Below are 27,500 nucleotides of genomic sequence, written 5' to 3' on the forward strand. Positions count from 1 at the left end.
TGTCTCACCTCCCCCATGAACATCGACAGGAACATCACGCACCTGCAGGTCGGTCAGGGGGGCGGAGCCACGCACGGCCCGATGTACAGGTGTCCTCAGGTCACTCTGACGTGTCCTCTTGTCCTCTTCTGTCCTCCAGTATTGTGTGTGTAAGGAGGACTGCTCGGTGAACATCTGCATGTGTGGACAACTCAGCCTGCGCTGCTGGTACGACAAGGTAAACATCTGGACGCCACAGGAAGGAGCCCCGCCGTCTGTCTGTCTGTCTGTCTGCCTGTCTCTCTCATTGTCCCGCTCTCACCACCTTGGTTTTGGCCCTGATCCTTCTTCTTCTTCTTCTTCTTCTTCTTCTCTTTCCTTCAGAGCGGCCGTCTCCTCCCTGAGTTCTGTCGGGAGGAGCCCCCCCTCATCTTCGAGTGCAACCACGCGTGCTCCTGCTGGAGGACCTGCAAGAACCGCGTGGTCCAGAACGGACTGAGGTATGAAAACCTCAACATCAACTCCGTGATGCTGTGCCAGCTTGCTTGTTTCTTTGTTTTCACTCATATTTCCTCTGCAGGTTGAGACTTCAGCTCTTCAGGACCAGCAAGAAGGGCTGGGGGGTCCGAGCCCTGCAGGACATCCCACAGGGGACCTTTGTGTGCGAGTACGTCTCACACACACACACACACACACACACACACACACACTACACTTAGCCCTGCAATAACCTGGACCGAAGCTCATACCTCCACCAGGGCGGTGTGGAGGCTTTGGGCCGGGTCTAGATCAGTCCAGATCCAAAACCCTTCAGTGCTTTAAAGGCCACTTCTCCATGACGACGCTCTGTTGTTCCCACTCAGGTACGTGGGTGAGATCATCTCTGAGTCTGAGGCCGACATGAGGGAGAACGACTCGTACCTCTTCAGCCTGGATGATAAGGTGTGTGTGTGTGTGTGTGTGTGTGTGTGTGTGTGTGTGTGTGTGTGTGTGTGTGTGTGTGTGTGTGTGTGTGTGTGTGTGTGTGTGTGTGTGTGTGTGTGTGTGTGTGTGTGTGTGTGTGTGTGTGGCTCACTTCCCTTCACTTTGTTTCTTCCTCCTCCCAGCCTAAAGATCTGTACTGCATCGATGCCCGTTTCTATGGAAACATCAGCCGGTTCTTCAACCACCTGTGTGAGCCAAACCTGTTTGCCTGCAGAGTCTTCACCACTCACCAGGACCTCCGCTTCCCTCACATCGCCTTCTTCGCCAGCGAGAACATCAAAGCAGGAGAGGAGCTCGGGTAACAGCTGATCTGTCTGTCTATCTCTCTGTCTGTCTGTCTCCGTGTCTCTCTCTCTCTCTCTGTATGATACCGTATGAGTCTAATGTGTGTGTGTGTGTGTGTGTGTCCGGCCCCTCTCAGGTTTAACTATGGCGACCACTTCTGGGAAGTGAAAAGCAAAGTCCTGAGCTGTGAGTGCGGCTCGTCCCGGTGCAGGTTCTCCTCCGCAGCTTTGGCCTCGCTGCAGGCCGACAGCACGCCAGAGGACCGGCGGCGGCCCAGCGCCTCGCCCGACACCAGCTCCTCCACCAGCCCCTCCTCCCACTAACCCCGCCCCCCACGCCGACTCGCACACAATAGGAATTAGGGACCCAGGGGGGGGCGGGGCGGTGCGCCGTTTATTCATCCTCCATGAATCGGGTGTTAATGGACAGACTTGTTCCTGTATCTCCGCCTCTGCACGTTTGCAGAAACGATGGACCGTCAGCTCGGGCCACGCCCATCAGAACACAGAAGCAGATGCACAATCCAACCTGAATAGGAAGTCACTACTCTGTTATCTGCGTGGTGTCACGTGAGCAGCAGGGGGCGGCAAAGTCAAACTCATCAAACTGTTTCCTTTGGTCCATTTCAGACTTTGCCCAGGGGCAGAACTCCGTTATATTTTTTATTAGGAAGGATGTTGATTAAATGGCTTTGCTCGATAATGTAGAAGGAATTTAGTGGAGCGATGACGTCAGCAGTCTGCTGGGTGTGAACTCGTTTGAAACACGCTTTTTTTTTTTTGTTTTGTTTTTTATCACCGACCATTCCAGCAAACTGAGCTGATAAGATATCAAATGACTTTGCCATATTTGGGGTGACGTCATCTCTCCTGAGCGTTCTGAGACGACTTCTCCCGAGACTCAAATTCGCCACCGCTGTTCTAAACGCCTGATGTGAATGACAAAGACGGTTCTCGGACTTAAGTGAAGCCGGTCGGTGTGTGTGTGTGAGTTGGCGCAGCATTCCTCAGACGGCGTGAACACATTGACGTTTTGTAAAGCATGTTTAAGGGGATTTTCACGTGTCAAATACGTTGCCATGGCGGCAGGAGAAACGACGTAACGCGACTCAAATTAAAACAAGCTAATGGTGCTGACAAAGATTTTAATTATGTTTTCATTTTTTTATCGCCCAACTGAATATAGTTTGTAAAATAAGAGCCGGTTTAAGTTTTTTATGTTTTAATTTGATCTCCACTTTTCTAATGGTAGTTATTGTAGTTAGCCTGTTTGAATTGTTTTCTCATCTCTTTTGCCGACAGACGCAAATCCGTTGAGTCTTTTTAAATGTTGTTAGTAACGCAGTGACTGTCGTGCAACTTCTTGAAGGTATAAGTTTAAAAAAAAAAAAGATGATGAAATGCACTTCCATGACGTTCTGTTACATATTTCTGGACCGTGAAACATCCATTTACTTGGTTGTATCTTTTTCAATAAATTTACTACTAATGCATTTTTACCTCTCTAAGGAGGTTGTGTTTTTACCTCAATGTGTGTGTGCTTGTTCTTATTTGACCAAAATAACTTGAGAGGCTATCAACAGATTTGAGTTACATTGTGTGGAGTTAGTCGGTTAAGGAACATTATGAGATATTTCAAAGAGGAGCTGCATTAGAGTTTTAAATGTATTGTGTTTGTCATCGTTTAGGCCAGAGACGACCATTCAGACTGCGTTTCCTATGTTGGTCACCACTAGATGGTAGCAGAGACCGAGGATGGTACAGCCGGAGTCGTCTTCAGATAGGAGCGCTTTGTTATCCACTAAAGTACCAACAGTTTGAATGGATCATCAACAGCTACAGAGCTCCATCCAGGTTTGTGCTGTGATGGTTACAGATGTTTAGTCTGGTCAGAGGTTTGTGATTTCAGCGTGCTTGCTTGTTATTTATAAGTGTAATATCGCAGAAGTTTGTGTTCAATGTTGTCAAAAGTTACAAAAGAGTGAGACAAACCTTACAGTTTGTGTTTTGAAAGCTTTATGTTTGGTTGAACCTTTACTTCCTGAACACATTTCCAAATCTGAAGTGAAGTTTAGTTGATGAAGGCAGATGACAATCTTCATTAATTCACTGTGCAGCAATCAGCCTAAGTTCTTGAGTGCTTTGCAGCTGGAGGGTTTTTTCCACACCTGGAAGAGACAGCATGGGTCAGATGGTGAAGAATCAGGAGCAGTGGTCCAACAGGTGAGCTCGGCTCAGGTGATGTTTATCCACACATGGACTCTAAATGTTGTTTCTAACTCAGAAAAATTCCTAGAAAATTTCAAAACCTACTACATAAACTATAGAGGCATCCCTATGAAAACAACGCCATCTAGAGTCAGTTTCAGGCATTTCAGTGGTGAAAAATCCAAAATAACGGATTTTTAAGTTATGTTGATGTTTTAATCATGTTGAACCGTGAATCATGCTCGGCACTAATTATTCAAAAAGCACAAACCCCTCATAGCATCATTTACTTGTGGTCCCATATGGACCAGTTATTACAGATTATGACAGATTGATAAGGATTCCTGCATCAAAAGCTTCATAATGTTCACCATCAGTTTCTGTGGCAGCAAAATGAGTGAAATGATTCTGTGGCTTTGCAGTGTCAAAATAGATTTGAATATGGAAATAACATAATAAATCATTCTCTGCCACTTTATTGCATTACATGATTTTCGCCACCAGGGGGCTTCACAGGAGTTTCTCTGCCCACTGAGACACAACAACCTACAGAGAAGAGTAAAGTTGGTTGTTGACGCAAAAAGAGGAAAAACAAAGATCCAAAATGTTTTCACAACAATTTAAAGAAGTGAGCATCCAACATACAGGCAAACATTTATAACATCAAAGTGTCATGTATGTATGTCACAGCACCTAAACAAAGTGTGGAACTGAACTGTTTATTTATGTAGAATACAGGTCAATCATGAATGCAAGAAATAATAAGTTGGGTAAAACTGGTAAGATTGAAAATAATAAATGAAACAACCTGCTTGTATTGGCATTCATTTAATTAAAATTACGGACCATATTTAATCTTTTGGTGCACATTACCTTTTGTTTTTGTCATTACTGAAAGTCGGGGAAATTCAGCCAATGGCCTCTTTGCATTTTGGTTCTCCATTGGTCACATTTGCGTCTCCTTGTTCCACTGAGTCCTTATAGCCTCAGCCCCTCACACACAGTGACCAGATGGGCACTCGCTCTCACTTTCACTTTCATCAGTTCAAATCATTTTCAATGATTGTGAATCTCCAAATTTAGCTTTGCAGCTTTATTTTTGGCTGCTGCTCAACAACGCACTTGTGATTCGTCGTCAGTGACAGTTGTATCTAGCCCCTTTCCCACATTCTGATCTAGTTTCTCTGCAGTGTGCATTTTCATGTGTCTCTTCAGATGTCCACTTCTGGTGAAGCTCTTACCACAAACTGAGCAACTATGTGGCTTCTCTCCTGTATGGATTCTCATGTGGCTCTTCAGATTTCCAGTTGAAGTAAAGTTTTTACTACAAACTGAGCAACTATGTGGCTTCTCTCCTGTATGGATTCTGAGGTGCAACTTCAGCGGTCCACTTCTGATAAAGTTTTTACCACAAACTGAGCAACTATGAGGCTTCTCTCCAGTGTGGATTCTCATATGGTGTTTCAGGACCCCCCTTTGAGTGAAATTTTTCCCACAAACTGAGCAACTATATAGCTTCTCTCCTGTGTGGATTCTCGTGTGGTTCTTCAGATATCCACTTTGAGAGAAGTTTTTACCACAGACTGAACACTTATACGGCTTCTCTCCTGTGTGGATTCTCATGTGCATCTTGAGACGGTCATTTCGAGGGAAGTTATCCCCACAGACTGAACACTTAAACGGCTTCTCTCCTGTGTGGATTCTCATGTGCAACTTCAGTTGTTGATTTCGAGGGAAGTTTTCCCCACAGACTGAACACTTATACGGCTTCTCTCCTGTGTGGATTCTCATATGCAGCTTCATGGAGCCACTTCCGGCAAAGTTTTTACCACAGACTGAGCAAATATGTGGCTTCTCTCCTGTGTGGATTCTCATGTGGTACGTCAGATGTTCATTTCTGGTAAAGTTTTTACCACAAACTGAGCATTTATGAGGCCTTTCTCCGGTGTGGATTATCATGTGGCATTTCAGGTCCCCTTTTTGAGAGAAGTTTTTACCACAGACTGAGCAAATATGAGGCTTCTCTCCTGTGTGGATTCTGAGGTGGCGCTTCAGAGTTCCATTTCTGGTAAAGTTCTTACCACAAACTGAGCAACTATGTTGCTTCTCTCCTGTGTGGATTTTCATGTGGGCTGTCAGATTTTCATCTAAGTTTAAGTTTTTACCACAGACTGAGCGTTTATAAGGCTTCTCTCCTGTGTGGGTACGCATGTGTTTCTTTAGATTCCCCTTGCATTTAAATATTGCACCACACTCAGAGCAGTGAACAGGTTTCTTTCCAGAATCACATCTTGTTGTACTGGCACCAACCTCAGAATTTGTCTGATTGTGAAACCTTGACCGAAGTTGCCTGGTCTCCTTCCTGTCCTCCTGGCTGTCCTGAGGTGCAGTTTCTGAGTCTGAGGCCTCATCATTATTTGCTTGTTGTGAATTACTATCTGGACCAAAGTTTCTGACCTGTCCTCCACCGTCCTCTCCTTCAGCTTCTGTTCTTATCCTTTCACTTGTGATACTGGATGGAGCCCCTGTGTTCTCTTCACTTTGATAAAGCTGTGAGGACTGAACTTTAACTTGATCATCTTCACCCATAACAGATTCCCTCAGATCATGAAGCTGCTCTTCCTCCTGACGGACACACAGCGCCTCCTGTTCCTCTTTAATATGTGGGGGTTCTGGCTCCTCCTGGTCCAGACTCAGGCTCCATGTGTGCTGCACCACCAGCTGCTGGATGTCTGCAGGTAATGCTGAAACACACAAACACATTATGGACAAATGAAAGTGCGTGTCCATATCTAGACTGTACATATTAACCCAGGCTTGTAGCTCCTCCCCAAACTCCTATTACACACTTGGACTGAATGAAACCGTTAACACAAAATCTAAATGGATTTGAATTCAATGTCATTAGAGTCTCTCTCTTACAAATGAGAAGCAGCACCAGATTCATGTTCTATTCAGAAACACTCACTCTCTCTCCTTTGGCACCAGACATACAAGAGTGAGAGCTTGTGATCACCAACTGGTTGTAAATGCCTACCTGGATCAAAGTTCCTGGTGGTGTCTGCTCCTCCACAGTCTTCTCCTTCAGCATCTATGTTCATCTGATGGACTGAGCTGCTTGGTAGAAGCTCTGCCTCCGTGTTGTCCTCAGTTTGGTTTGGATGAAGCTGTGTGGACTGAACTTCCCTTCCATCTTCTTCACTCTTCACAGTGACCTTAATGATCTCAGCCTCCTCCACACCATGGAGCTGCTCTCCCTCTGCACAGCTCCAGAGTTCTTTCTGCTCCTCTTTAATGTGTGGAGACTCTGGCTCCTCCTGGTCCAAACTGGGGCTCCACTTCTGCTGCACCAACAGCTGCTGGATGTCTGCAGGAAAATCAGAAGAGCACACATAATGGAAAGGTATGAGTTTGTGTTCACCCAAACCTGTAAGGCAACAACAGTGGAGAAATGTCCAAATGAAGTAAAGGATCATGGTTACAGGGTCACAGTGGGTGTTTCAGAGCTCAAAGACAACTCTTGTACAAGCAGTAGTGTGAACTTGTTTGACAGAACAGATCAAATGACCAAACTCCTGTCCATCATTGTCACCATCTCCTCCCGTCTCAGTTATAACTGAGGTGTGGCATTGTGTGTTTTTAGAGAGCTAAGGACCTTACGTGTTTCAATTTCTGTATTGACATTTTCTGTGTGATTCCATTTATTTGCTAGCAGGTCTGGCTCCGTGGTTGGAGCAGAGGGCGCTGTGGCGTAAGACTCGTAGAGTGAGACGTGACGGCAGACAGCGAGTAACGCAGAGCAACATAGACGTTTGAGACAAACAAACATATTTTGTTCCTATTCTGACAGGTAAGAGGCTCTGAAATCATAGCCGGAGTGAAATATGAAAGTAATTTAACGTGTCAAAGCTTGGACTGTGACGTGGAATGATTTTGAACGGCACTTTAAATGGAGAGGAGTGAACCCACAGCGGAGGAATCCAAGATGGCGGGCGACGCTAATGATGTTGAAAACCAAGTTATGAAACTGTCTAATAAAGTGAGAAACTGGCAACAGTAAACAAAAAAACACCACACCACAAACTGATGAAGGCTAATGACAGAAATGCTAACTATGAGAAAGCCCCGCGTGTATTGCGGCTAACATTCATAATTTGAAATTTCCACGTAATGGCCGCTGTAGGAGAGAGGAATGATGTCGTGGGAGAGACGAAGTTTAATTTTGCCATTAAAATAAGCCATCACTTCCAAAAAATAACTGAATGACTTTAGTGCTTTGAGACCCGCATTACATCAATATATTTTGTTCTGTATTGTTTAATGTTGGGGGGAATTGCAAGTTAAGTTGTTTTGTTTGTGGTTTTCTTCAATTAAAAGACTATAGAGATATAAGTCCGTATGCGTTTAGGAATACCTGGCAGTCAGAGTGAGAATCAGACAGTGAGTGAGCAGAGCAACACAGAGAGTACAACAACACAATACACATCACAAATCAAAGTGAACAAACCTGCTCTGTGTAATCGAACTTGAGGGTTGAAGGCAGCACGCTCTTTGTGTTGATGTCCGCTCTCATGTTGTGATCGAGAACATTCCTCCTCGTATTCTACAATCGTCCTTTCAAACAGCCCGAGGATCTCACCAACAGCCGCAGTGAGCCGCTCATGTACCTGCACTCTCAGCATTTGGAATTTAGACATTTTGACTCGACGGCCGGAGCTTTTTTTTTTTTTCAAACTCCTCCTCGCACGTGAGCTTCTTCCTTTCGAAAACAAGGAGGAAGCGGAATCTTAAATGTTCTTCTTTGTTTGCTTTGCAGGTTTGATGGCTGTGAGTCCAGTTAACTGGCGTATTACCGCCACCATCTGGACTGGAGCAGCATCGCTACAAATATGCAACTACCACCATCATATAGGTGAGATGGAGCTGATTGACTGAAGTACCTACAGTTTGAATGGATCATCAACAACTACAGAGCTCCATCCAGGTTTGTGGTCTTATGGTGAGTCACAGATGTTCAGTCTTGTCAGAGGTTTGTGATCTAAAACACAAACTACAATCTTCATTAAATCACGATGCAGGCATCAGACTTGAGTTCTTGAGTGTTTTCAGCTGGAGGGGTTTTCCACACCGGGAAGAGGAGACGGCGTGGGTCCGATGGTGAAGAATCAGGAGCAGCAAACCGTGGTCCAACAGGTGAGCTCGGCTCAGGTGATGTTTATCCACACATGGACTCTAAATGTTGTTTCTAACTTCAGTCAGAAAATTTCAAAACCTACTACATGAACTTTAGAGGCATCCCTTTGAAAACAACGCCATCTAGAGTCAGTTTCAGGCATTTCAGTGGTGAAAAATCCAAAATAATGTTGATGATTTAATCATGTTGAACCGTGAATCATGCTCAGCACTAATTATTCAAAAAACACAAACCCCTCATAGCATCATTTGCTTGTGGTCCCATATGGACCAGTTATTACAGATTATGACAGATTGATAAGGATTCCTGCATCAAAAGCTTCATAATGTTCACCATCAGTTTCTGTGGCAGCAAAATGAGTGAAATGATTCTGTGGCTATGCTGGAATTGAAGTGTCAAAATAGATTTGAATATGGAAATAACAGACATAAAAAATCCTTCTCTGCCACTTTATTGCATTACATGATTTTCGCCACCAGGGGGCTTCACAGGAGTTTCTCTGCCCACTGAGACACAACAACCTACAGAGAAGAGTAAAGTTGGTTGTTGACGCAAAAAGAAGCAAAAACAACAAAGATCCAAAATGTTTTCACAACAATTTAAAATAGTGAGCATCCGACATACAGGCAAACATTTATAACATCAAAGTGTCATGTATGTATGTCACAGCACCTAAACAAAGTGTGGAACTAAACTGTTTATTTATGTAGAATACAGGTCAATCATACATGCTGAAGAGAATGCAAGAAATAATAAGTTGGGTAAAACTGGTAAGATAGAAAATAATAAAGGATACAACCTGCTTGTATTGGCATTCATTTAATCAAAATTACAGATCATATTTGATCTTTTGGTGCACATTACCTTTTGTTTTTGTCATTTCTGGAAGTCCAGCCAATGGCCTCTGTGCATTTTGGTTCTCCATTGGTCACATTTGCGTCTCATCGTTCAACTGAGTTTTTATAGCCTCAGCCCCTCACACACAGCGACCACTCTCACTTTCATCAGTTCAAATCATTTTCAATGATTGTGAATCTCAAAATTTAAACTTCTGCAGCTTTATTTTTGGCTGCTGCTCAACAACGCACTTATGATTTGTCATCAGTGACTGCTGATTAAATGTTGGGCCTCAAACCCTGCAGCTAAACTTTGAGTTAAGTGTTTAATGGAAACATCTTTTAACGTGATGTTTTGTCTACATCAGGGGTCTTCAGCGTTTTTCAGGCCAAGGACCCCCAAACTGATGGAGAGATGGATCGGGGATCCCCTACTATATATATTGTATAAAATTGTGTTTTATATCAAACTGGGCCTAGTGCCTTGTATAAACATAGATTTTTTCATCAACATCTGTTGACCTTGGAGGGATTTGAGACTAGTTTGGAAGTATTCAACAGGTTTGTCTTTTAAGAGGCTGTGGGTCGTCTCCAAGCGACGCTGCAGCTTTGATGGCTTCATAGATTTGTTTGACAGCACAGTAGATCAAATGACACATTGGTAAGAGATGAAAGATCTGCCTCCATTCATTCCGTTCACTACAATATGTTAGATTCATGTTATTGTGTATTTAAAGCAGTGGTCTCCAACCTTTTTGCCTCTGAGAGCTACTTTGACAAAATAAAAGTGTCCGAGAGCTCCTCATGTTTACATTATTAGTAACATTTATCCACCCAAACCAGGTGAAGAAGAGTCTTCTGTGTGAACATTTACAAAATTTCAATATCCAACACTCACATTTTGTATCAAAATGCATTTCCATTCAGCAACATGAGCTTCTTTATTTCTGTTTACATTTTCAGTGTCAAGCTCACACTCATGAATTCACATCATATTAATCTCTGTCTCAATCTCAAAGAAAACAATGTTATTACTGATTTTACTTATATTATACCCTTTCATATTTCACATTTGTCATTGTCACAATTTCCCTTCACATTCCCTGTAATTCAGGGAATTCCCTGTCGTTCACATATCATTTGTACTTCACATGCATTCAGTCTGTTCTGATGTTAGTGAGATGACAGAAGGTGTAATACTGTTTTCATGAGCAATTAAAATAGTTTTAGAATGTTCTTGTAGTGAAGCACATTCTCTGTTGTACAGTTTTGAAATGTTTTCCTGTTTGGAAGAACACACACTGGATTGAGTGGACATGACCGCTTAATTCTGCAATTCTGCATTCTGCCTTTCTGTTATCACAATTGTTAAAATGCATCCAAAAGCTGCTTTTTTCCAGCTGTCACTCATCTCTGCTTCTCTCTGTCCTGCTCTATTTTCCACAGTCATCCTCTAGTCCTGCGTGCGCTTACCAGCCGAATGTTACGGTGTCACGTAACCAAACGTGACAGCAGTGTCATTTGTTGAACCGACAGCGAATTGGCTTATAATCGTTTTGTGACAAAATGGGTTAGGGTGTCTGTGAATTTGATTGGATAGAAATTTAAACAGCTTTACCAAGTGACGTGGTGCCAAACGTACGTCTTCTTTGAACCTTTTGCACGCCACTCAAAAACGGCCGGCAAGCTACTGTTGGAGACCACTGATCTACAGAAATATAAATTTGTGGGGAAAAAAAAATTGGTTTGAAAAAAAAAATTAAAAAAATATAAAATTGTCTTCTCAACAACAAATTTCAAGACCCGCCTGCATTACCTCCGCGGACCCCCTAGTGGTCGCGGACCCCCTAATGAAGCCCGCTGGTATAGATCCTTTCCCACAATCTGAACTACAGTTTCTCTGCAGTGTGCATTCTCATGTGTTGCTTCAGACTTTGACTTCGACTGTATTTTTTACCACAAATTGAGCAACTGTATTTCTTCTCTCCTGTGTGGGTACTGATGTGGCTCTTTAGATTTCCTTTTTTAGTAAAGTTTTTATCACAAACTGAGCAACTATAGGGCTTCTCTCCTGTGTGGATTCTCATGTGGTCTTTCAGGACCCACGCTTGAGTAAAAATTTTCCCACAAACTGAGCAAATATGAGGCTTCTCTCCAGTGTGGATTATCATGTGCATCTTCAGATGTACAATTTCAGAGAAGTTTTTACCACAGACTGAGCAACTATGTGGCTTCTCTCCTGTGTGGATTCTCATGTGGCTCTTCAGATGTTCATTTTGAGAGAAGTTTTTACCACAGACTGAGCAACGATGAAGGTTCGCTCTTGTGTGGATTTTCATGTGGGCTGTCAGATTTCCACTTATGTTAAAGTTTTTACCACAGACTGAGCAATTGTAAGGCTTCTCTCCTGTGTGAATTCTCATGTGACACTTCAGATGTTGACTTTCAGAGAAGTTTTTACCACAGACTGAGCAATTGTAAGGCTTCTCTCCTGTGTGTATTCTCATGTGACCCTTCAGATGTCCATTTTGAGAGAAGTTTTTACCACAAACTGAGCAAATATGTGGCTTCTTTCCTGTGTGCATTCTCATATGGTTCTTCAGAACTCCATTTCGAGTGAATTTCTTTACCACAAGCTGAGCAACTGTATTTGTCTCTCCTGTGTGGGTTCTGATGTGGCGCTTCAGATTTCCATTTCTAGTAAAGTTTTTACCACAAACTGAGCAACTATGAGGCTTCTCTCCTATGTGGGTTCGAATATGTTTCTTTAGATTCCCCTTGTATTTAAATGTTGCACCACACTCAGAGCAGTGAACAGGTTTCTTTCCAGAATCACATCTTGTTGTACTGGCACCAACCTCAGAATTTGTCTGATTGTGAAACCTTGACCGAAGTTGCCTGGTCTCCTTCCTGTCATCCTGGCTGTCCTGAGGTGCAGTTTCTGAGTCTGAGGCCTCATCATTATTTGCTTGTTGTGAATTACTATCTGGACCAAAGTTCCTGACCTGTCCTCCACCGTCTTCTCCTTCAGCTTCTGTTCTTATCCTTTCACTTGTGATACTGGATGGAGCCCCTGTGTTCTCTTCACTTTGATAAAGCTGTGAGGACTGAACTTTAACTTGATCATCTTCACCCATAACAGATTCCCTCAGATCATGAAGCTGCTCTTCCTCCTGACGGACACACAGCGCCTCCTGTTCCTCTTTAATATGTGGGGGTTCTGGCTCCTCCTGGTCCAGACTCAGGCTCCATGTGTGCTGCACCACCAGCTGCTGGATGTCTGCAGGTAATGCTGAAACACACAAACACATTATGGACAAATGAAAGTGCGTGTCCATATCTAGACTGTACATATTAACCCAGGCTTGTAGCTCCTCCCCAAACTCCTCTATTACAAACTTGGACTGAATGAAACCGTTAACACAAAATCTAAATGGATTTGAATTCAATGTCATTAGGGGGGTCTCTCTCTTACAAATGAGAAGCAGCGCCAGATCCATGTTCTATTCAGAAACACTCACTCTCTCTCCTTTGGCACCAGACATACAAGAGTGAGAGGTTGTGATCACCAACTGGTTGTAAATGCCTACCTGGATCAAAGTTCCTGGTGGTGTCTGCTCCTCCACAGTCTTCTCCTTCAGCATCTATGTTCATCTGATGGACTGAGCTGCTTGGTAGAAGCTCTGCCTCCGTGTTGTCCTCAGTTTGGTTTGGATGAAGCTGTGTGGACTGAACTTCCCTTCCATCTTCTTCACTCTTCACAGTGACCTTAATGATCTCAGCCTCCTCCACACCATGAAGCTGCTCTCCCTCTGCACAGCTCCAGAGTTCTTTCTGCTCCTCTTTAATATGTGGAGACTCTGGCTCCTCCTGGTCCAAACTGGGGCTCCACTTCTGCTGGGTGTCTGCAGGAAAATCAGAAGAGCACACATAATGGAAAAGTATGAGTTTGTGTTCACCCAAACCTGTAAGGGAACAACGGAGCGGAGAAATGTCCAAATGAAGTAAAGGATCATGGTTACAGGGTCACAGTGGGGGTTTCAGAGCTCAAAGACAACTCTTGTACAAGCAGTAGTGTGAACTTTAACTTTAGTTAACGTGGCAAAGCTTGGACTGTGATCTGTAACACGACAACGCAAACTGTGATGATACTAAGAATCTAGTCATTGCTAATTTAGGATGTGAAAATGTTAAAAAGCTTTATTTGTGTATGTGAATGAACTTAGACCAACGACACAAATGCTAACTATGAGAAAGCCCCGCGTTTATTAGGGCTCACTTTCATTATTTGAAATTTCCACGTAATGGCCGCTGTAGGAGAGAGGAATGATGTCGTGGGAGAGATGCTGAATGACTTTAATGCTTTGAGACCCACATTACATCAATATATTTTGTTCTGTATTGTTTAATGTTCAAATATCAAATTTAATCAAAAGTTGTTCTGTGGGCTGGAATTGCAGGTTAAGTTGTTTTGTTTGTGGTTTTCTTCAATTTCAAGACTATAGAGATAGAAGTCCGTATGCGTTTAGGAATGCCTGGCAGTCAGAGTGAGAATCAGACAGAATGAGTGAGCAGAGCAACACAGACAATACAACACAAATCAATGTGAACAAACCTGCTCTGTGTAATCGAACTTGAGGGTTGAAGGCAGCACGCAGTTGTTCGTGTTGATGTCCGTTCTCTTGTTGTGATCGAGAACATTCCTCCTCGTATTCTACAATCGTCCTTTCAAACAGCCCGAGGATCTCACCAACAGCCGCAGTGAGCCGCTCATGTACCTGCACTCTCAGCATCTGGAATTTAGACATTTTGACTCGACGGCCGAAGCTTTTTCTCTAAACTCCTCCTCGCACAGTTCTCTCCCAGCTCGATGCACACATGCAAATGATGTGGGCCTTTTCCTGTTGAAAACAAGTAGGATCGGTGGCTGTGAGACCAGATAACTGACGCGTTACCGCCACCATCTGGACTGGAGCAGCAGTGCTACAAATATGCAACTAACACCATCATCGAGGTGAGATGGAGCTGATTCACTGACTTCCACAGCTACAGAGCTCCATCCTGGTTTGTGCTCTTACGATGAGTTACAGATGTTCAGTCTTGTCAGAGGTTTGGGATTTCAGAGTGCTTTCTTGTTCTTTACATGTCCTTAGTTCAATATTGCAAGAGTTTGTGTTCAATGTTTGCTCAAGTTGTAAAAGGTGAGGTTCTTCTGGAGATTCATGAGTGAGACGAACATAAGGGTTTGTATTTAAAACATTTACTTCCTGATGTCATAATCTTCTTGTTCCTACAAAATTCCAACAACAATCTTTGGTTTATCAGTGATGTTGAAGATTCATGGCAGAAACTAATTACCACAACGCATCACCTGCTGAGGGTCTGGAGTCAAAAAAAAGGCAAACAAAGAGCAGGAAGTAACCGAGGCCTTTTAGGTCCCACAGAGCGGGCGGTGATTGCTGCTTTCCTGATTAGAGGGCAGACAGAGAAAAACACCGAATCAGAGACGTTTTCTCCCTCAGCATGGAAGACGTTTGGTCTGATAAGGAGCTTCTTAACTGGCTGGACAGGAAGTTCCTTTTCCGCATTCCTCAGAGGGACCGAAAATGGGCTCAGAACCCTCACACTGCCCCTCATGCAGACTGGAGCACTGAGCTTCTCTTCACACTGGATTCAACCCGTAGAGGCGACATGAAGAGAGCTACTCCTCACAGGTCCATGTGGGCGGAGAGGAGGTCCACCGTGGTTTATGGTACGTTTACGCTCGTCACACACAGTTCCTTGTTTAACTCATCTCATCGTGGTGATGCACACAAAGGTTGAAGCCAGGAGATCTCGATGTGATGGTTTGGAATTTTACCAGATATGTGCCGCCTCTCATTAATGTAACCGATCCTCTAAGTTTGACCCATCAGCTTCTTTCTGAACCTGCTGCTCAACGTAACAGAGCCTTCAGTGGTGAGACCTCAGAGCTCAGAGGGCGCGGATGGGTGGAGGATCCATTACACTCACAAAACTAGGAGTATCAGCGTGTGTATCATTCAGCTTTTAGAGGGAAAACCACCACTCTTCCACTGTCCACATGTTTCTTCTCCTGAGCTCATATCTGCTCAGTATGGCAGCAATAAGTCTGCAGTACTTTTGATAATTGATTAACAGGCAAAAACATTTCCCACATTTTGTTCTTATTTGCTTTGCGAGTAATACAGCAGAAATATGAAACATCAACCCATGAAGAAGCTTCAGTTTATTTTGCTACTACTTAGTATTTAGTTACATGTAGTGTAGAGTAGCTTTGCAGCTTAATGACTTCAGACTAAGAGTTGAATGAAAAGTTACATTTTTTAAGTGTCTTCCCCATCACTGATGACATGATAGAGGAAATTGTTTTGTTTTGATCGCAATGGTTTCTGGGAGATCCAAGGCCCTGAGCGATGTGGCGGACGTGTCCTGCATTTGAGGGATTCTCCTAAACCTCTGGTCTGACCTGTTTCTATCACATCTCCAGCGGTGCGCTCGGTGGCTCTCAGCTCGTGGCGGATGCTGACCGTGGGTGCAGAATGGGGCTCCTGGGCCGACTCACCTGGCAGCGGCAGGCTCCAGTCCGGCCAGCAGGGGGCGAACAGACCCGAGGAGGAGGAGGAGGCAGACGGCTGCACGGAGCCCCAGGTGGATTCATGGAGACCCGCCCATGCAAACAGTCGCCACAGCGTTCTGCAGCGGGAGGGGTTTTCCACACCGGGAAGAGGAGACGGCGTGGGTCAGATGAGGAAGAACCACGAGGCGCGGAACATCACGCCGGGCCCCAACAGGTGAGCTCGGCTCAGGTGATGTTTATTCACACACGGACTCTAGATGGCGTTGTTTCTAACTTTCCAAAACTCAGAGGCATTCCTATGGAAACATCGCCATCTAGAGTCAGTTCGAGGTATTTCAGTAGTGCAAACAATTAAAGATAATTTGCTTGTGGTCCCATATGGACCTTAGACAGCAGTTATTGGACAGATTGATAAGGATTCCTGCATCAAAGCTTCATAATGTTCTGATTATGATTCTGTTGCTTGAAATTTAGGTTTCAAAATAGATTTAAATATCTAAATATCAGATTAAGGTTTTAAAAAAAATCCTTCTCTGCCATTTATTGCAATACATAATATCCGCCACCAGGGGGCACCAGAGGAGTTTCTCTGCCCACTGAGACACAACAACCCACAGAGCAGAGTAAAGTGGGTTGGTCACTCCAAAAGATGCAAAATGTCTTTACAATAATTTAAAGGATCGAGCATCCGACACACAGACACACATTTATAACATCACAGTGTCATGTAAGTACGTCACAGCACCTAAACAAAGTGTGGAACTGAAGGAACAATAATTGGTCCCTTCAGACCTTGGATTGTCTCAAAACAACAGCAGGCTGATTAAGTCCATAGTAACATGATGTACACAGTGATGTGTGTATCTATACATACTGTATATTTATGTTGAATACAGGTCAGTTATTAATGCAGAAGAGAAAGCCTGGTAAGATTTAAAATGTTTAATATGACCTTTTTATTTTTTTTACATCTTTCAAGGTTTGTTTTTGTTTTTTTGTCTTTACTAAAATTCTGCCAATGAGGGAAATGTTCATTGTTGCAAACTTTCCTTCATTGATAGAAATCCTCTTGATCTGAAGAAGTTCTATGAAATGATGAGGCTGATAATCCAACCAAAGGCAGTAAAGTCCATGTGACGCGTGTGTAAATCAGGGATGTGACCCTGGCTGATCATTACTACTTCCATTATTAATGTCTAATAATCAGCCAACGGCCTCTGTGTGCGTCTGTGCGCTCGGGCTCCTCATTGGTCCGCTGTAGTCACATGGCGTCTCCTCGTTCTACCGAGCTCTTATAGCCTCCGGCCCCCCCACACACAGCGACCAAACGGGCACAGGACGGCGGCGCGGCGCGGCTCATTCTGCTCCAAGCTGAAGCTGAAGCAGCAGCAGCGGAGACGTGTCGGTGCTTCCTCTCATCCAGGCTGAAGTCTCAGGCGTATCCGGGGAGTTTGGACGCTGACGCGATGCTTTCGGTGTTTTGGGACTCGACTGCGCTCATTTAATTTCATTCCTGGGCGATCATCTGCTGGTTTGGATGCAACAGCCTGCGTGAAGTGACGTGTGCGCACTCTGGAGGCTTCCTCACCCTCCTCCAAACTTTCTGTTTTATCACCCGGCCCCTCCTGGGGATGGATGGACGGATGGATGAATGAATGGGGAGGATGAGGAGGGTCGAAGAGGCTTTTCTTTGATTCCATTCTACCTGAGCCGCGCTTTGCTTTGGATGAAGCGTGTCTGTTGTGATGCGTCTCCCCTCCGCTCCCACTGACACCACTTTGGATTTTCCCTGTCGCATCTGTGCGTTTCCAGAATGGCTCGCTTCGCGGAAGATCTTCCCACCCGCTATGGAGGCGGCGGAGGGAGAGGCGGCGGACCGGGCGCCGGCAGAGGGGGAGCCCGGGGTGGGGGCGCACCGGGCGGGCAGAGGATGTACAAGCAGTCGATGGCCCAGCGAGCCCGGACGATGGCCATTTACAACCCCAACCCCGTCAAACAGAACTGCCTCACCGTCAACCGCTCCCTCTTCATCTTCAGGGAGGACAACCTCATCAGGAAGTACGCAAAGCGGATAACTGAGTGGCCATATCCTTAACAAGGTGCCATCCGTGCGTCTGTATAACCCATCTGCCCTTGCTTGGCAACCACACACACACACACACACACACACACACACACACACACACACACACACACACACAGTATTTGACTTCTCCAGGCGCAGATATGTGGCATTAACCCTTTCAAACCCAACTCTCACAGGCATAAATGGGTGAAGGATTCCTCTCATTTGTGTTTCAGAGAGAGAATTCTTTAGGTTTATCACAGATTTCCGAGGAAGACAGCAACATTCCCGAACAAATCCACACTTCTGTCATTGCTACTTTGCAAAACAACACACAGCCTTCATCTCCACTTTGCTTCTCTGCCTCTGTGAGCAAACCGTGGTGGCAAAAAGTCCAAAAATGAAGAAGTATTCTTCATTTTGTGTCACACCAGGAAACATTTCCGATCTCTAGCTGTGCTCTTTCCAGTTTAGGCTCAGATTTGTGTCATAATATCCAAGCTTTCTGCCAGTTAACCCCTTACAAACCCGCTCACTGCCAACATGTGAAGCATCATAAACGATCGATTCATTATTGATTAGTGTTTCAGAGAACGGCCTGTTTAGCTCGTTCACACAAGCAGAGAGATTCTAGCGAAGTTTACTGAATGTGAGGACAAACACACACGACCCGCCGCTTTATTATCGTGTTAGAATAAACACACACACACCACATTTCGGTTCCGATCCCATATCTCAGCCTCTGGGCACAACGACGACAGCTGCAGTTTGATACAAATATGGAAACATTTCACATTTTCCGCATCTTGTGTGACTTTCTGTTAAGACTCTGGGTCACAGGGCGTCGATGGAGGTTCGGAGACGAGCCGAATACTGAGCGTTAACGTCCGCCCGCCTGTGCTGCACCTGTCGCTCTGCTCCTTATCTCTGCCCACACCACACAGATGTTGTCTCAGTAGGTGCAGGCAGTGAAAAGACTCCATCGTCCTCCCTTTGTCCTCCCTTTGTCCTCCCTTTGTCCTGCCCTTCTGTGTCTTTTGTCACATTGTCAACAGCGCGCAGTCAATTGCTCGGAAACGGAGCGCAGGGTTGTAGTTAATAATCACCGAACAGCGTCGCTGATTTACGCAGCTGCGAGTCAATCCGAGGCCGTGCGTTAAGGAGGCTTGCTGCTTGTCTCCCTGTCTGCCAGCCGCCGGTCTCTTGTCCCTTGTCTCTGCTCGGAGACGCGCAGTTTGATCGGTGCTTTTATTTTGGAGAGTTAGCTGTTGCGGTCTGACAGTAGCGCTGTCCGTGGTGCTGAAGGCGCCCACGCTGTTCTCTCAACATCCCCGTGAAACCCCTGGAGTCTCGGAGCGTCCATAGGTTCGCTTGTTTCAGTTTGGCTTCATTTCATGCGTGAAAATCAGCAACATGGCAAAGTTTAACAGAAGACCAGGGGATTGATTTGAGGGGACTTTGTTACTCCATCAAAACACAAACAAAACCTCCCCCGATGAGAACCAACAACAAAACAAAACTCCCTGAGCTTCCTCACAAGATTTAACATTTGCATAAAGATCAGGATTCTATTGTTCTGTGACGAAAGAGTGTCTGTGTGTCTCAGGATGTCTCACCATCTCATCATGGGAGATTCTCCATATTCTCCATAATCTCCAGGTTTTCTGGCTTCTGTCCGCGTTGAAGCCGTTGCAGTTTGATGCGGATGTTCCACACCGGAGCTTTTTCAAGTCAATTTGCCTGATTAGCCGTCTTCTCAGGACTGTGTGGGCGCGCGCAGACCATTTATGACTGAACCGTCTCTGACTCTGCTGTCTTGCTTGTTGTTGCGTGGGGTTCGGTGAATAATTTGCAGCCTGGCTCCACCTCACGCAGCCTGAGCAGAGGTTTAACCAGCCGGCATATCTGAGAACAACCGTGTGGGCGTGCAGGACCCGTACAGCACGACTCATCTTCAAACTTGTGATTTGTGCTGGAAATAAGAGTGTGAATATGTACTTTAGTGCGAGAGGACGAAAATTGAAGTTTGACTGCGTACTCGGCCCACGGTGTGGAGATCACTGATCAATCACGACATCATTGCCTCCTGAATCCAGATCAGAATGACCAACCAACCGACACAGAGGAAAAGATCCTTACATTTCTAATGGTCACAGTGAATAGGACAGTATTTGTCTCGCAGTGCGTAAAGGGACAAAAGTAATTGGACATCTGGCTGAGCTAAAATCAAATCAAACACGGTGACGTTTGGCATTAACAGTCACTATTCCTCTGCGTCATTGTTTCACGGTTGCCTTATCGGAGCGCTGTGGTGTCTTCTGGGTAAATAATCCCCCGTCTTGGTTTTATTCCCCCGTGTGTCGGCATCCTTCAATGGGCTCTGACCCGCAGGCGCTGACCCGGCAAGAATGGAGCGCGGAATGAGCCGAGCATTGAAAATGGTCGGGGAAATGGTCGACCATCTGGAAGGAGCGCGTCGATACGAGCCGCTCTTTCTACAAACTCCTTCAACCAGAGCGCCGTGCGCACGTCACGCTTTAATGCACAGAATCCGACTGAATGAATACAGCGACGTACACAGAGTTATGTTTGCTCTACGGCCATTACATCACACTGATACATTCCATGATTAGACTGGAACGGTTGCCAAGCGCTACGCACGGCCCTTTTGTACTCGTACTGTTCAGACATACGTTAGCTGTAACATGAATCTAAATGTATGCAAATGTCCATTTAACTGCTCCTTAACCTTCACACTCCCTTTGAGTACATGATCCTGGCTACCATCATCGCCAACTGCATCGTCTTGGCCCTGGAGCAGCATCTGCCCGCCAGCGACAAGACGCCGATGTCGGAGCGCCTGGTAAGTCTCCCCCAAATACACACGAATGTCGGGAATACGTCGGAGTAGCTCTGAAGTGACTGAGTGTGTAAAGTGAATATGGCTCAGCGTCAGGACGTTAAATCACAGATGCGTTCACGTGTACGAGTCTTTTTCCGATGATCCCTACGTTTCTTTGGATATTTGCAATCTGTTGAAATCAATATGAATGGCTTGCCACATTTGCTCTGCATTTGACCTCTGACCCCAATCTGTATGGAACACCAGGGAAGGGAAAGAGAAAGGAGAAGAAAAAAAAGGGAAGAGTGTGTAACACAAAGAGTGGAACACGTTTCTTCCTGTCTGCTTTGTTTTCTAGCGACCCAAAGTGGTTTCATTCCTCTAGGGGGCAGTGAAATAAATGTCCAGACATGAGGACAACAGGTCTCAGATGAGCACAATGATGTTTAAGGTGAAGGGAAGGAAAAATGTAATGTCCACATATGAGGACGTCAGGTCTCAGTAGGTCATGATCTCTCCTCGCCCTCGGGTCGGCGAGGTCGTCTGGGATTCCTTCTTACTCCTGTTCAAATGAAGCTGCGTTAGCGTTTACAAAAGCCGGGCGGCAGAGGAGACGTCACAGCTCCTCTCCTGCCTCCTCTCCTGCATCCTCCACCTCGAGGGCAAGCATCCTTTTCATTAGAGGAAGGATCAGCTCTTATTTATGAGAGTGTGTAAACGGAGTAGGAGGCTGTAAGTGGAAGTGAGTCAGGAGTGTTTCAGATCCCTGCTGGATCTTTAGCGCTGCCACCTTTGGGGATTTCCCCGCCACCTTCCCAGAGCGCTTCAGATGGAGCGAGGATAACGCTGTATTCTACACGTATGCATTATAGATGTGAACATTCTACCAGCACAGACAACATTGCTCATTTATCCAGCGAGCCTCCGGTGCCGCTCTTACGTAAGACATCCAGTCGTCGTTCGTGTTCGTGAGTCTTTTTATAGCCGAGCACAATGAATATCCTGGAAGTCACATTGAGCGTCCGTCATCGCTGCTGAAACGTCTCCGGCTGGCCGCGCTCCCATTGGCCAGAAGCAGCGGCACGCCAGCTTCTCCGCCACGACAACTAAGTCTCCTTATCTTCAGCTCTATCTTCACGTTTCGCACAGTGACCCTCGCCCAGCGTGTGTGTCATGGCCGGGTCCCACGCCGCGCTCAGAATGAACCTCTGCGGCATCGAGGAGGAGGAGGAGGAGGAGGAGGAGGAGGAGGTCACGTGCTCACGGCTGTCACACCGCCTTTACACCGTTATTTATGCTAGGGGGCTGGGACTCTGTCTGTCAGGCTGAGGGAGAGAGTGAGTGTGTGTGTGTGTGTGTGTAGGCGTGAGATCTCCTCTGCTTGTGGTCCTTGCGGACGCCTCAGGCTGCTGCAGGAAATCACACAGGCCAAAGAAGAAGAAGAAGAAGAAGCAGCGTCATCCTAATCCAGAGCTTTAATAGAAGCTTTAGTCGTCGGTCTAGATGCGGAAAAATGAAGTTCAGATCCTCCACAACTTTTCTAATAAATCATGGAAAATTGTACCAAAACGCTCAAACACAGGATTCTTTATGAACCACATCACACCCCATTTTGTGGCTCTGATCCAGAGGGTTAAGGGTTAAAGCTCTACTTTGTCTCTTTCTGGTGGTTTAAAGAAGCAAAATCAGGTCAGAGAGCAGACGGAGGGACTTCGCACAATCTGGCAACCCAAACAATCAATATGGACACCTTTTTATAAAGCCTTTACAAAGTGTTTCTACGTGCACATTGATCCGTTTCCACGTGTGAAGGCTCTAAGGTTTCTCCCTGTGTTTATTCTGCATGTCGGTGAAAGAATCCATCTTCTCTTTCTTCTTCTCTGGTGTGTTACGTTCGCTTCACTGTGCCCCTGCCTCTAACAAAGCCCCCCCCCCCCCCCCCCACCCCCCTCTTTCTGCAGGACGACACAGAGCCCTACTTTATTGGAATATTCTGTTTCGAGGCGGCCATTAAGATCATCGCCCTGGGCTTCGCCTTTCACAAAGGCTCCTACCTCCGCAACGGCTGGAATGTAATGGACTTCGTGGTCGTCCTCACCGGGTGAGTCTGTCGCCCGCCGGGTGTCACTCGGGACGATGGGAGTCGTGAGCTAGAGTGGTTTTTTCTTTGTGTGTGTGTGTGTGTGTGTGTGTGTGTGTGTGTGTGTGTGTGTCCTCCATAGTGCAGCTGCACACCAGCATGTCCACGTTCTTCACACGGGAACACAAACCTGTGAAAGACGAAGAGAATCAATCATCAATAATTACGTCCACGTGTTAAATCCACGCTGCGTGATGACGTCACTCGTCTCTTTTCCCCTGTGGGGGGTCGGGTAACGCCAGTGTCGGTCGGAACGCTCGAAGAAGAAGCCGGAACTGAGCCGAGCTGATTATATGTATGTGTGTAGTTTTGTGTGTGTGTGTGTGTGTGTGTTTGTGTCAGCAGCTGATCCGTGTGTTTTATCTGTGAGTGTAAATGTTTACGGGGGTGCAGGTGTGTACGCCGTCACCAAAGGTCTCCAGCTGATTGTTGGGAGGCGTATTTGCATTTGCAGTCTGTTATCGTGCCGCTGTAATGGTTCCCAACCAGATGTAGATGTTTGTTATTACCTAAGTGGAGCGCCGGGTGATGTGGGAGAAGCTTTTAGTGTGTGTGTGTGTGTGTGTGTGTGTGTGTGTGTGTGTGTGTGTGTGTGTGTGTGTGTGTGTGTGTGTGTGTGTGTGTGTGTGTGTGTGTGTGTGTGTGTGTGTGTGTGTGTGTGTGTGTCAGAGAAGTGGAGCAGCTCTTAGCGGCTCAGACGTCGGTGCTGCTGGCGGTTGCAGCGGTCAGACGGTGGAGCTGTGAGTCTGTAACGGTCCTCATGTCTCACCTCAGACAGGAGACGGGCGGCTGGGGTCAGACTCAGCCAGCAGAGGGCGGCGTGGGGCCCCCGCGGGTTCAAGCCCCCGAAGCCCCTGTGGGCCGCTGGTGGTACTGCGTGTCTGCTGTTTTGTTTGGGATGGCTCGTTTATGTACACTGAAAGAAAACGAAACTGGATGATTAAAGGGACTTCCAGGTTCTCAGAAATAAAGAGGTACCTGGACTGTCCACTGTGTGGCACTGTGGAACTGTACAAATGGGAATTAGCCTTGTATGCTTTGTGTGTGTGTGTGTGTGTGTGTGTGTGTGTGTGTTCTGATTCATTTTTTCTAGTTTTTTACATAAGTGTGTTGTGTTCAAATCTTCTTCCTTGAGCTCGTCTGTATTGACTCACCATTTGCTGACACAGCTGGATGAAAATCATTATGTGGTGTGTGTGTGTGTGTGTTTGGTTGCCTAGTAACGGCTGTAGATAATGCGCTTTGGTGTGATTTAGCAGTTTAGTGCGTCGGCTATTTGAGGACGTCGGTGGCGTCGGAGCAGCTAAGATGAGATCGGCTCAGCGCTGACTCAGCACATTCAAACATAAACTAGACTCCGTTGAGGCGATAAAAGGATTGTTTTCATTGATCTGACGAAAGCCTTGATTAAAGTGACAGAGATCGTAACGAGCTGGCAGCGGCCAACGGACCAGAAGTGTTTGATTATCGGGCGATTCCAGAAAATGTGGCCTCCGAGTTCTTTACCTCCGAAAAGCAGAGTGGGGACAGGAAAAGGATGAAGGAGGAAGAGGCAAAACACAGGAAACAGGAAGAGGAGAGATTTCCTGCTCCCCGTTTTGCAGAGCGAAGGCCTGATCACGCAGGAATGAAGTGGTTGTCCAATCCGGAGGCAGATCAGTCAGGATGTTACTGATCGAATGAGAACCTGAAATTAAAACATTCACTTTAACTCTATTTATCATATTACATGGATCAATACCGAATCTCTCCTTCTTCTTCTTTTGCTTTGCCGCCGCGCTCGCTGCCGCGGCCTCCGGCGAATCACGCCGACGTCGGATCCAAGCGAAAGGCTGTAAGTGATGTGGGGCTGCGGGCGGAGGCAGACCTTTAATCTCTCCTGATCAGGCATTAGGAGCCTCTAATCAGAGAATAAATCTGCCTTGGGCTGCCAGAGGCCTAATCAATACAGCGCTGAGCCTGGGACGCTGATGAGCAGCCAGACGGGCCCATCACGCTCTGAACGCCGCAGCGAGACGCAGCCGGGGCACGGTCGACGCTCGCCGAGACCTCGTTCTCAGCCTGCAGCTCGTCACTCTCAAACGCTCAAATCTCTTTACATCCTGATTGGAATCCTTTAAATGAAACGTATTCGCTTCAAGGAAAGGGAAGTCTGAAGCCTTCCTTCCTGTCACGACGGAGTGAGCGCCCTGAGCGACCTGGAGGAGCGTCCCCTGTCTCTCTCCGTGTTGGTGTGAGAGCGTGACTCCACCTGCTCTGCCTCTTGGCCTGTGCGGCGCTCGTTGCTGTTATTGACCGAGGCCCGGCGTGTCCTTTCACAGCCCCGTGGAAACGCTATGGCAACGGCAATCTAGGGAGCGCGAGGCTGAACTGAACCGGCCGAGAACAATAATCCCACTGTCATCTCCGTGGAGACGAAGCCCCGAGCAGATGTTTTGACTTTATTAATCTGTTTGTTTGATTGACGGGTCTCCGGCTCCTAAGTGTCGGGGGCGAGAGTCGGCGCCCGTGTGACTTCAAAGTTGCGCTCTGCTTTCATGTGGAGCTCGGGCGAGGAGTCGCACACAATGGAGGCTTCAAAGAGTCTGAGTGTGAGGTGGGGCTCACTTTAGCTTCTGTCTGCAGCATCATTAAACGCTGCCTTTGAATGCAACACGAGGCCGTCTGATCACGTAGGACGGACTCCAGTGTGTGTGTGTGTGTGTGTGTGTGTGTGTGTGTGTGTGTGTGTGTGTGTGTGTGTGTTCATTAATGCCTGTTCCATTTGCTCCGTCTGGGCCATGATGTGACTCCTGACTGACAGATGGAGGTGATGTGTTTTGTAAATCTGTTGACTCATGCACGTAAACACGGCCCGAGGAGTGAGACGCCTCCTCACGCGTCTCCTCTCCTCACGCGTCTCCTCTCCTCACGCGTCTCCTCTCCCCACGCCGTCATTCCGCAGCGCCTCATGTTACTCTGAGACTCGGTGCCATCCAGTTAATTCTGCACATTCATGCGTTTGAATCGCCCAGGCGCTCTCCCAAGACAAAACAATGACATCATGGAAACTTTGATCAAGTCTGAAGGACGACTCTCCTCCGTTCTGTCTCAGAGCTTCCTGTTCCTGTTGGACAGGATCTGGTGTTGGCGTTCCACATGTGTAACTCCGCCCCACATGTGGGAGTCAAGGCTGTCAAAAAAAACGCACAAATCTTCACCCTGGATCCCTGTGTGTGTGTGTGTGTGTGTGTGTGTGTGTGTGTGTGTGTGTGTGTGTGTGTGTGTGCTGCAGTGAGTCCTGAGTTCCGCCCTGTGTGGTCGTGTTCTGAGAACAGGCTGTTCTGTACGCTGAGCGAGCCGCTGCTCCTGATGCCCACACTGCAGCTCTGCTGGCGGGGGGGCACGCCGCCAACTCCTCGTCTTCCCACCCGTGTGTGTGTGTGTGTGTGTGTGTGTGTGTGTGTGTGTGTGTGTGTGTGTGTGTGTGGATGTGGCGAGGAATACCAAACACAGGAAGTAGTCCCTCTTTGAGACGTCTCCTACACTGGAGGTGGAGCTCCTGAGCCTGGGTGTCTACGCTCCAGCAGACCATAAAGACTGAAGTGTTTGATTGATCTGGACAGAAACACGCAAATGATTTTACTTCGCATTTTCACTCAGAGAAAACGCATAAAAGCAACGGAAACGTGCCGACTGATGCCAAGGTGTGTGTGTGTGTGTGTGTGTGTGTGTGTGTGTGTGTGTGTGTGTGTGTGTGTGTGTGTGTGTGTGTGGGTGTGTGTGCATGGTTGTGGTCGGGCTCCCTCCTCTATTCACGCCTGTGTGTGTCAGCTGATTGTCTGCTTTCTCGCCTGCGTGATGGCGACTGATGGACGGTTGTTCCATCAACACTCGGCGGCGTGTGTGTGTGTGTGTGTGACAGCGGACGGAAGCGTTGGGCTGATTTACTCCGGGATGAATCTCAGATCTCCAGAGTGACACAGCTGTGAAACACCAGGCGGCGTAAAGCAGAGAGGAGGAGCGGACGTCATTTACAAAGCTATGACACAGTTCAAACCTCTGCCAAGGCCGAAATGTAGAATTTAGAGTTTTGGTTCTAGGCCAGCGCAGAAACTGAGCATCATCATGTGCACGCGCAGCGAGGTGTGTGCCTGTGTATCGGAGCGAGGCAGCCTCCATGTTTATGTGTGTGTGTGCGGGCTAAGATGGCGGCCGGCTGGGTGACTTCACGTGCGTCGCGTCTCAGGCAATTATCGCAATGACATAAATCTGTCACTTTCTTGGCAAGACGGCGGCGTTGGCGTTCCACATCGTCTGCCGCGGTCGTGATGCGTGACCTCGTGGACACAAAGTAACGGCGTGGAGCCTCTTCACGACTCTGACTTCAT

The 27,500-nt window shown here is 46.6% G+C and overlaps 4 protein-coding genes and 1 long non-coding RNA gene across 10 annotated transcripts in view; 4 read left to right on the forward strand and 1 right to left on the reverse strand.

Annotated features, from left to right (window-relative positions):
* ehmt1b (euchromatic histone-lysine N-methyltransferase 1b) overlaps positions 1–2,777 on the forward strand; it is a 17,191-nt gene extending 14,414 nt beyond the window's left edge. For all 3 annotated transcript variants that reach the window (XM_076169503.1, XM_076169504.1, XM_076169505.1), the window contains exons 20-26: positions 1–48; positions 140–217; positions 364–479; positions 560–646; positions 843–921; positions 1,086–1,261; positions 1,385–2,777. The exon at positions 1–48 is cut by the window's left edge and continues 97 nt beyond it. In XM_076169503.1, coding sequence (XP_076025618.1) covers positions 1–48; positions 140–217; positions 364–479; positions 560–646; positions 843–921; positions 1,086–1,261; positions 1,385–1,571 — 771 coding nt within the window. In that variant the 3' untranslated portion in view covers positions 1,572–2,777. The remainder of the gene's footprint in view (positions 49–139; positions 218–363; positions 480–559; positions 647–842; positions 922–1,085; positions 1,262–1,384) is intronic.
* Positions 2,778–4,267: 1,490 nt separating this feature from the next.
* LOC143015492 (uncharacterized) lies at positions 4,268–14,408 on the reverse strand. Of its 2 annotated transcripts, XM_076169497.1 has the most exons (4): positions 14,101–14,408; positions 13,076–13,390; positions 12,187–12,777; positions 4,268–6,118 (listed from the first exon to the last, which is right to left on the reverse strand). In XM_076169497.1, the coding sequence occupies exons 1-4, from the start codon at positions 14,291–14,293 to the stop codon at positions 4,566–4,568; spliced, it is 2,652 nt and encodes an 883-aa protein (XP_076025612.1). In that variant the 5' UTR covers positions 14,294–14,408; the 3' UTR covers positions 4,268–4,565. The 2 variants fall into 2 exon arrangements, with proteins under 2 accessions (XP_076025612.1, XP_076025613.1); XM_076169498.1 differs by lacking the exons at positions 12,187–12,777; positions 13,076–13,390; positions 14,101–14,408 and adding exons at positions 6,493–6,822; positions 7,963–8,255 and having other exon boundaries at positions 4,268–6,199.
* Positions 6,801–13,336, forward strand: LOC143015493 (uncharacterized). Of its 3 annotated transcripts, XR_012965433.1 has the most exons (5): positions 6,801–7,305; positions 8,272–8,454; positions 8,565–8,648; positions 12,628–12,771; positions 13,250–13,336. It is a non-coding gene; the product is annotated as an uncharacterized LOC143015493 (long non-coding RNA). The 3 variants fall into 3 exon arrangements; XR_012965435.1 differs by lacking the exons at positions 12,628–12,771; positions 13,250–13,336 and adding an exon at positions 9,854–9,978; XR_012965434.1 differs by lacking the exons at positions 12,628–12,771; positions 13,250–13,336 and adding an exon at positions 9,129–9,414.
* A 541-nt stretch (positions 14,409–14,949) lies between the features above and the next one.
* Positions 14,950–19,025, forward strand: LOC143015509 (uncharacterized). The gene is made up of 4 exons (XM_076169516.1): positions 14,950–15,237; positions 15,994–16,297; positions 17,896–18,141; positions 18,989–19,025. Exons 1-4 carry the CDS (start codon positions 15,009–15,011, stop codon positions 19,023–19,025), a joined length of 816 nt encoding a protein of 271 aa, XP_076025631.1. The 5' UTR covers positions 14,950–15,008.
* A 1,885-nt stretch (positions 19,026–20,910) lies between these two features.
* Positions 20,911–27,500, forward strand: part of LOC143015510 (voltage-dependent P/Q-type calcium channel subunit alpha-1A-like) — a gene marked incomplete at its 3' end in the record, with an annotated part of 25,619 nt that continues 19,029 nt past the window's right edge. Inside the window, exons 1-2 of the mRNA XM_076169517.1 lie at positions 20,911–21,011; positions 22,952–23,091. Coding sequence (XP_076025632.1) covers positions 20,919–21,011; positions 22,952–23,091 — 233 coding nt within the window. The remainder of the gene's footprint in view (positions 21,012–22,951; positions 23,092–27,500) is intronic.

Source organism: Genypterus blacodes, unplaced genomic scaffold (genome assembly GCF_046128005.1).
Source record: "Genypterus blacodes isolate CSIRO-AG114 ecotype Tasmania unplaced genomic scaffold, CSIRO-AGI_Gbla_v1 ptg000205l_1, whole genome shotgun sequence".
NCBI classification, from domain to species: domain Eukaryota; kingdom Metazoa; phylum Chordata; class Actinopteri; order Ophidiiformes; family Ophidiidae; genus Genypterus; species Genypterus blacodes.

Coding starts and splice junctions, on each gene's coding strand:
- LOC143015492 (XM_076169497.1), bottom strand. CDS start 14,293: ATGTCTAAATTCCAGATGCTGAGAGTGCAGGTACATGAGCGGCTCACT. Junction 13,391..14,100: donor AGTTCGATTACACAGAGCAG/GTTTGTTCACAT, acceptor ATTTTCCTGCAG/ACACCCAGCAGAAGTGGAGC. Junction 12,778..13,075: donor CACCAGGAACTTTGATCCAG/GTAGGCATTTAC, acceptor TGTGTGTTTCAG/CATTACCTGCAGACATCCAG.
- LOC143015509 (XM_076169516.1), top strand. CDS start 15,009: ATGGAAGACGTTTGGTCTGATAAGGAGCTTCTTAACTGGCTGGACAGG. Junction 15,238..15,993: donor GAGGTCCACCGTGGTTTATG/GTACGTTTACGC, acceptor TCACATCTCCAG/CGGTGCGCTCGGTGGCTCTC. Junction 16,298..17,895: donor ATCACGCCGGGCCCCAACAG/GTGAGCTCGGCT, acceptor GTGCGTTTCCAG/AATGGCTCGCTTCGCGGAAG.